Genomic DNA, 8,463 nt, shown 5'->3' with positions numbered 1-8,463 from the left:
CCTCTGATACCCACACACACACACACACACACCTCTCTATACTACGCAAACCCCCCACATGGCCAAACCAGGCGTGCATGCCAAGAGTCTTCACTTTAATTTGGCGATATTGCACCCATATACTGTATCTGTGACAGTGACCACCTGCTGTTTCATGAGACTGGGGGTGTGTGTGTGCCACGTGAAAGCGATGTCATTGTAAAAATTCCAAGTCTAACTTTTTTTTCTCTCCCTCTTGCTGCTTTTGGGGGAGGTCGCGATCGTTGGACCTCGATTCGGGGGATAAGTTGAAAAGTTACCAACATGCGTGTGTATGTGTATGTGTGAGAGTGTGGATTCGCAAGCGCCGGGGGAACTAATCTCAATGGAGTATATTGGAAAGAAAAGGGAAGGTAAAGGACACAAATACTAAGCATTTGTTTGCCATTTCCTTCCTAATTGAGCCCCTTGTTTTTTTGGGGGTTTTTTTTTACTTTAGATTTTCTTCTGCTTTTCCCTACCAACGTCGAGGTCGGTTTTGAGAAGGAAAAAAAACATGGTGCTGACTCAGATATGTGGTGATCAGGAAGGTTACTGCATTTCTTCTTTTCTAGGAAGGTAGTACGACAACGCGGCTTATCGGTGCAGAATGTGAGGCGAAGAAAAAAAAGATCGAAGGATGAAAGGCTAGCGCGATCGAAACTGGCATGTCAAGATCGCAGGGCTTCTGTTTCCTTCTTCACTGGGATAGAAAAAGACACGTAAAGTGTGTACGTGCGGTGTGGTGGAAACGGGAAATGGGCATAGTGATGATGTAATGCACTCGCAGCGGTAACATTGGAAAACAACAAAGAAATAAACATCCGTATATTGTTCTGTCGTGTGACAGTAACGTCAACAGATGCTGTCTCATCTAGCCTACATGTTCTAGAAGCCTCGCTTGCAACGCAGAAGGACTGACCCAAGCACGTGTTCCTCCCGTACGAATAGATGAAGCCGTTGCATTAGCCGATGAAGCTATAAGCGACACACCAACGGCCCAGAACGAGCCTAAACGCCATCGCTTGAATGTCTAAATAGTTTTTAATAAACGACCCTGGGAATTGAAGATATCGTCCCGTCCAACTGCGAAAATGTAACCACATGTCCAAAACCCGTCGTCGAGCTAGGCAAGCATGGTGTGCAAGGACGAAAACGCGCGCCCTGATAAGGGAAAATGCAGCATGCACAACACTGCATATACCCGGTACGCGAGACCTGCGTCCCGGGTTTTGCTTGCCCTCTACCGTATTCCTCGAGATTGCAATGATCTGAATCCACGTCGACTGTACATTAATAGCACTCGTGATAATACCCTTTGGGGGTATGTTAATGGTGGAACATGGTCGCTCCTGGACACTATCCGTTGCACTGCATCCCATTCCGCCATAACCAAGCGCCCAAGTCCTGAGCGATATGACCCAGTTGGTCCATATTAGATTGACGTGTGGGTAGTGCATGAAGGACGTCAATGACCATATCCGGTATCCGAGCAGAGGGAAGGATGAGGCGGTTTCTCGCTGCAGCAGATATTAACGATGCCACTAGCATCAAGCCGCAAGTTGGCATCGTATGCTGGGTAAAAGCAGCAAGCACGTTATCCGTAACATGCTGCCAAGGAGATTCGCATACGAGGCGCCGGGTAGAATGACAGTGTGCATGAAGTAGAACACCGACAGCGCTAGAGGAACGTATTACCAGCGATTGGACTGGCCCATTTTCCCTTCTTCGCTGCGCGCATCTCAGCATACAGAGCCGGATTGATCCCCTTTTTCTTACACCTCTTCAGTTCCGCCTCGGACAGCGTGCTGGTGTCGAAGTCACTTGCGCTCCACTTGCTGCTTCCGCTAGACTTTGATGTCGATCGATCTCGTCCAACTTCTTCTAGTATCGAATGAAGAGAGCGATACTCTTCGCTTGGTGAAGTGGTTGATCCTGAAAGAGTGAACGAGCTTGATGATCGGTTGACCGACGTCGTCTTCTCAATAACCAGACGACCAGGACTGGGAGGACTGTCTTGCATCTTATCAGACAGCTTGCGAGGCATCATTTTCCGGAACAGTGATTGAGGTGTGTGGTGATCAAGACTTGCATACTCTAGAGGTGTTTCTACAGGCGTGGTTGACTGTCTTGAGCTGGAAATTGAAGAATGTGTTGATGATGCTTTGGATATGATACTAGGCGGTGGATTGGAATACAAGTCATCATCCATAGCATACCATTCCGAGCAAGGAGCTTCGGCTTCTGGGGGATCATGGGAATCTTCGCTTTGATCATCAGAAGTAGTCGTTGTCACTGAATTGATTGTTTCCAACGAGGTTTGTCGCCGCAGATGCGGAGGCAGCTTCTTGTTGATCTTGATTTCTCTCTTGTTGTTCCGATAGGAAACGAGCCCCCGCGGATGTCGGCGTGAGGCTGGTGGTTCTATGACAGGTGCTGGATCAGGTGACGTTCCATCTTTGAGTTCTGACACCAGAAGCGGACACGAATATTTGCGAGCTAGATTTCGGGGAGATGGTGCGTCGACCGGATGCGATCGCAATGGATTAACACCGGATGGAACGGATTCATGAAACGTGGGTTCATTGTATCCATCACGACTGACTGAGGCTGATTGATCTGGCGCTATTGGGGGTAGTGGGGCTTCGTCTGCTCGCTCGCTGATGTCGTCAAATATGAACGTACGGTACTCTCTACGCTGCTTGCGTGCTTCGAGAGCAGCTCTGGGCGAGCGACGAATCGGAGGAGGCAATGCATCGTCAATGTCCATTGCAGCGCTCGAATGGGCGAATGATGGGTGAGGTTGCAACATCGCCAATTGTGAAAAAGAAAGGAGACCCAGACGCAAAAATGCGCCGATTGCCAACTATTGAGTAGGTCCCGCTCGACCTCCCCAGGAAGAGTAGCTATGACGCAGCTGTGCCTGCCAGAATCTCATGGCGTTGGCTAGCGCAAGTACAGGAACATGGCTGTACCTTGCATATAGTTCATGATCATAGATATCGGGCACCGACATCAGGTATCATCTGCTACGGAATAGGGATATCGACACCGCATCCGCAGCCTGTGTGCGGGGCATTATATCGCGTCCGTTATATGTGTTCCCGGATGTGGATAGTCTGTATAAGGCGGGTGTGGATGGCAGTGATGAATACAAATAGAGCTGAAGAGCCGGGCACTTACATGTCGATTACGCGGGTGGCTAGGGCGTCGGCCGTTTCAAGCCGTTATAGGGCAGCCAGCGGTAAGGGCTGTCACGTGACACACTCCTTTACCTCGACTCCCTGACAGATGGTCACGTGCCCTGTCGACCGGCCGCAACATGTGTAGTGGCTGGCAATGGCATTGTGGGTGGATATACGAGAGTGTGTCAGGCCAAGCAGAGAGGGTGCTAGAGCTCGTTTCAAGTGTTGGGAGCGTGTCAGAGGCGGTTCCAAGGAGATGTTTCATGGCGGGCGGGCCCTGACAGGTCGGGAGAGGAGAGAGCATCCAGCCAACGGCACGGCGGAAACGGGCTAGACTGGCCGTCGGCGTCACCACCAACTCTAACCCCAACCAACCAACCACGACGACGACTACGACGATTTCTTGGGCGCTCCCTACCCGTGCTTGAGCCTCACCTCACCGCTGCTGTCCTCGCGAACAGCATGTATGCAACGACCATCCTCGCACCACTTCCGCCGCGCTGATCCTGTGCCCGCTCGCCATGAGCAACGACACGCCCACGCCCATCTCGGACGACGAAGTCGTGGCCCTTACAAAGGCCGCCTTCGAGCACTCCCGCCAGGACATCACCCAACGCGCCGCCGCAGAGGCGCCCCGCGAGTTGCAGCAGCAGCCCGGCATCACCATCGACCTGGGCCACAAGAACATTGCCCGCCTGCCCGACGAAGTCATCGATGTCATACGGACAGAGATTGAAAGGTACATGCGATACACAACCCCACCTTACCTCTGTCTTCGATAGGGGAAATGCTGACATGTCAGGCTCGCCCTCTCCCACAATCTCCTTGCCACCCTCCCCTCCCGCCTCATTGAATGCAGACGCCTCCGCTATCTCAATGTGCGCTACAATGCCATGCGGGAGATCCCCGATGCCGTACGTTGACCCCCCCTTTCCGGAACACACATGTCGCGACTAGACCGCTGACGCTCATTAGATACTCGAGATGACCTCGCTAGAAATCCTCGACGTCAGCCGGAACAAGATCCGGTCTGTCCCCACCAAGATTGCAAACTTGACCTCGCTCAAGGTGCTGGCAATTGCAAAGAACAAGATTGAGGAGCTGCCCGTATGTCTGGGAGAGATCAATAGCTTGCAGGTCCTCAAGCTCGATGGCAATCCGCTGGTCTTCCCGCCGCCCGAAGTGTGCACCATCAAGGACAACGCCCCCTCACCCGCAAACGAGAACGAACGAGATGCCGTCATAGCTACGCAGGTCAAGCGGTTTATGCGCCAACACATATCCAGAGAACGCCAGCGGGTTGAACTAGAAAGAGTGCGAGTCGAATTTTCGGGAGATGAGAGCTGGACCGAGAGCAACCCAGAAACTCCCCGCCCCTCGAAACGAGCAAACGGCGGACGCTTCCCGGTGCGACCGAGTCTAGGCAATATAGAAGGCTTTTCCGACCCCAAGCCTGACTCTCCTGGACATCCCATTCCGCCCATCCCAGTTCGTTCCCACTTTCGCGTTGCGTCTACGACAAGTAATGGTGCCAGCACTGGCATTACTGTTACCAAAAGGCCCCCGATCGCTCCCCTAGTCTTGACGAACCCAAACAACGAGCGTAACCGTAGCCAGAGCGAAGGGTCCGGTCCCTCATCGCAGCGCCAAAAGCGTATGGGTATTTACACCAACAAGACGTCTGAGCTGGCATCAGTCAACGAGCTGCGACAAACCAACCATTTCCGTGGCTTCAGTCAGGGCGTTCTGGTCCCCGCTAATGCTGCTTCGAACGGCTTCCCTTCATCTGGAGCCTATGAAGACACTGGTACCGTCCGATATCTCGCAAACCGTCCGCTGTCTGATGTCCGTGAACACCGACGTGGGTCACGTGCGCCTGATATCGTTGTCGAAGCGGCAAAAAACTTCCTTTATGCTATTTCTCAGCTCCACGATTGTGTCTCGCACATGGTGCGCTCAATTAAGCTGACGGCTAAGACTAAAGAAAGTTTGCGACGCAAAGAAGACTTCTATCGCAGGTACTCGACTACCTACCTCAATATCAGAGCACTTAACGAGGTCTTGCACAAATTTGACACACTAGTCGAAGAGGACGAAGAAGAAGCGCAGAAACTGTCGAGAAGTGTTTACATGTACGCGCTGAGGTGTCTCGACTCATTCATGTCCATTACTCTTTCAGTCGCCGAGAATCGCATCGAGATTGCTCAAAACGCAAATCCACGTATTATGCGGACCTTTGTGCTTATCCAACAAGGAAGTTTGATCGAGATGAGGAATGCTTGTTCAATACTAGGCGCACAGTTCAGAGACACTTCTGCTGCAGCAACGAGACCCACTGGAGCTGATAACCTCGCAACGGTACGCGCGCGACCGTCGAGAGCTCGCCGCTTCCTGACATCACCGCCGCAGCAGCGGAGCGGATGGCAAATGCCCCCACCAGTCATTCTCCACAGCAACGAAAACAGCCGATCAAACACCCTGACGAGCATTGGTGCCGTAACCCCTCGCTCGGGAGGCTCCTTTTCTACCACTGCGCCAGGCATGACGCGATCCAATACGCTTACTAGCAGCTTTGATGAAACGGATGAAGACGCTCAGTTTGACAGAATCTATACAAAGCTCCGGAACGCATCCGAAGGCTGCAGAAACTCCATGGCTCAGATTACGCGCATGATGCGAGAGCAGTTTGACAGTTTGCGGCGTGACCTTGACTCCGAGGATCCTCGAATCAAGGCACTAGCGAACCTCATTGACAAGAGCAACGAAGTCCAGCAAATGGCAAACCCTCTTGCACTTCGCCTATCACAGATGCAGCTCAAAGACAACTATACCCGGGACCAGCCTGAGTTTTGGCAGCAATGTATGGGTTTCGTCAAGGTATGTACAATCACGCCTACACAAGGCCAAGCTGTTAAGACTGGCAACTAACACAATCATTGCAGGCTTGGCAGGAACTCGCTGCAGCATACACCCAGCAGGGTAGAGAACACAAACTACTCACTAGCGAAGTCAAACAGCTCATGCGGCCGCTGCACAAGATGGTCAAAGAAGCGAGTCTGGCTATCAACGACAGTCCGTGGTCACACCTTACTAGTAACAACATCGGCATGATGGGTCCACCGAGCCTAGCGTCGTTCACATCACGGACCCAGCCACCCAAGGTTCTACATAAGCCCAATGGAACCATGTCGTCGAGTGGCGGACCGTCTTTCCCTGGTCCGATCAACACAGCAATACCTGCAATGGCATCTGTATTCTCTGGACAGCCTTACTCCACGGCAAGCTTTGGATCGCAGGGGTCGGGCGGGTACAGCACGCCGGTTCCTGCGACGCCGTTAAGTGCTGCATTGGGTGCAGCAGCCCAAGCAACCATCCCAAATACACCCAGAATGCCTTCACAAGGGTCCAACACACTCAATGTCTTTGAGCGTGCCGATCGTCTCTTGAGTCAAACAAGCCGGCGCGTATGATTGTGTTCGACAAGGGTTGAGGGGTGTCGTTATCCTGCATTAAATCACGGATACTGTTAAACATCCGTTCTTCGGTCGCAGCATACGAGATTTCACATATCTAGGCTTCACGCCAAACAGCAGTAAGGTATCTATACACTTCCTTTTTCATTATGCCTTTCCCCTCCCTATTGCCTCTGCCTAAAACTGGTTTTCGGCTATCTGCACAACATTAGCGACGGCGTTTGTCCGGATTTCACTCCTTTTCTTGTTCTGTCTTACTGCACATGGATAGCATCTTGCAAATTTGCATATCGGGAAACACGGCGTTTGAAGTCTTGCGTTTTTTTCTTTTCGTTGTTTGCATGTACTAGGCGTCTTTTTGCTTGATTGAATATGGGATCGTTTGATGGGTGGGTTAGTTGGAGGGAACGGCAAAGCTGGATAGACGGGAGGCCACTGGTGGAATTGACGTGATTGAATGGGCTGTGCATGCGATGTGCATCTTAATGTTTTGTATGAAATGGCAGTAGTCATGGTTTTGTGGGTGGAACATCGGACCACACGTATAGACTAAAAGAGGAATTGCCGGCATTTCTTCTTGATTAAAAGTTATGAATGGGTGAGGGGTGGGGGATATGGGTTAGGAGGAAAAATAAGAACAGAGCAGACCATGCATGTGTGTGAAACATCAATAGCAGTATAATGGGAGTGTTTTGTTTATCTACTGGTGTTTATAGGTGTCATTCCCGCTCCGATTCCTTCTCAAAAAAAGGAAAAAATAAATGTCCAAAAATCAACTTTTCGACATAACTGCTCTCCATTTTTAACATCTTTTTTATTCTCTGCTTGCTATATAGCGTATCAGATCAATTATCTCAGAAACAAATGGCAGGCCATACCCCAACCTGCCGCAATCAGGTATTAAAAATATGACTTTGCAGTCAAAGTAAAAGGATTCGGATGAGCATCAACGAGACCTTCGCTCGAACCCTAAAAATCGTTCGGTAATGTGTATAAACCTTTCAATGGGTGTATGACCACTAGGCACATCCTATTTTTTTCGAAGCTGGGAAATCCAGCTTCTCTCTAGAGGGGTCTCATTTATTTTTATTTTATAAGAGCCGTCGACTTGACTTTCTTTTCTCTGTTTGCTATATAGCAAGTCAGATTGATTTTTCTCAAAAAAAAACAATTCAAGCCGGGCCCCCCACCCCCGGTCTAGTTCAATCGGGTATCAAAAAAAGACTTCGCAGAGAAAGTCCAGGTTCTATTAGATAGAATAGACTCCAGCCGCACACACACAGTCTCTTAGTAACGCGACTTTGCAGGGAGAGTCTCGTGTTCAGATTGGGGTATGTCCGCGGTTCTGAGCTGGAGTCTGTTCTCGGTAACGTATGCTTTGGGTATATGTAGTTCGGAATCCAGAATGAATGGTTTGGTAATACTACCAACACCTTCTCCGGTTGGTAGTATATTATATTTTATTAATTTAACGTGCTTTCTGGAACCTTCATTATGGTACATCGAAGCGTGGAGCCCGGGCCGTACAGTGGTGGATCACAGCTTGAACTGTCTAGTAGTATAATGGGTTGTTTACTATGGCTATGTGGTAGCGGTTCCGCCAGTTGAGCAGCTGTTACAGTGGCTATGGGCGATTCACTTTGGTATCCACTACATTGACTTGGTTGGCAATGTTCAGTGGCCGACATGGTAGTCGCATTGGTTTTTGTTGCAGTGCCAGTTGGCTTCAGCTAGGTTCTTGAAACTGATCATGCATGGCAACAATGGCCATTGTCCATCAGGTCTTA

At 50.4% G+C, this 8,463-nt stretch overlaps 3 protein-coding genes across 3 annotated transcripts; 1 reads left to right on the top strand and 2 right to left on the bottom strand.

Annotated features, from left to right (window-relative positions):
- Positions 1-1,699: 1,699 nt before the first annotated feature.
- On the bottom strand, positions 1,700-2,788 carry COCVIDRAFT_98378 (hypothetical protein; the record flags this gene model as incomplete). Its single annotated transcript, XM_014701532.1, has 1 exon — positions 1,700-2,788. The coding sequence occupies one exon, from the start codon at positions 2,786-2,788 to the stop codon at positions 1,700-1,702; it is 1,089 nt and encodes a 362-aa protein (XP_014557018.1).
- Positions 2,789-3,724: 936 nt separating this feature from the next.
- Positions 3,725-6,673, top strand: COCVIDRAFT_26401 (hypothetical protein; the record flags this gene model as incomplete). The annotated part of the gene is made up of 4 exons (XM_014701454.1): positions 3,725-3,942; positions 4,006-4,117; positions 4,179-6,080; positions 6,146-6,673. 4 exons carry the CDS (start codon positions 3,725-3,727, stop codon positions 6,671-6,673), a joined length of 2,760 nt encoding a protein of 919 aa, XP_014556940.1.
- A 1,466-nt stretch (positions 6,674-8,139) lies between these two features.
- COCVIDRAFT_98448 (hypothetical protein) lies at positions 8,140-8,364 on the bottom strand (the record flags this gene model as incomplete). The annotated part of the gene is made up of 1 exon (XM_014701531.1): positions 8,140-8,364. One exon carries the CDS (start codon positions 8,362-8,364, stop codon positions 8,140-8,142), a length of 225 nt encoding a protein of 74 aa, XP_014557017.1.
- Between the last annotated feature and the right edge of the window lie 99 nt (positions 8,365-8,463).

Source organism: Bipolaris victoriae (assembly GCF_000527765.1).
Source record: "Bipolaris victoriae FI3 unplaced genomic scaffold scaffold_39, whole genome shotgun sequence".
NCBI lineage: Eukaryota > Fungi > Ascomycota > Dothideomycetes > Pleosporales > Pleosporaceae > Bipolaris > Bipolaris victoriae.
This window is presented reverse-complemented; position numbering and strand designations above follow the sequence as displayed.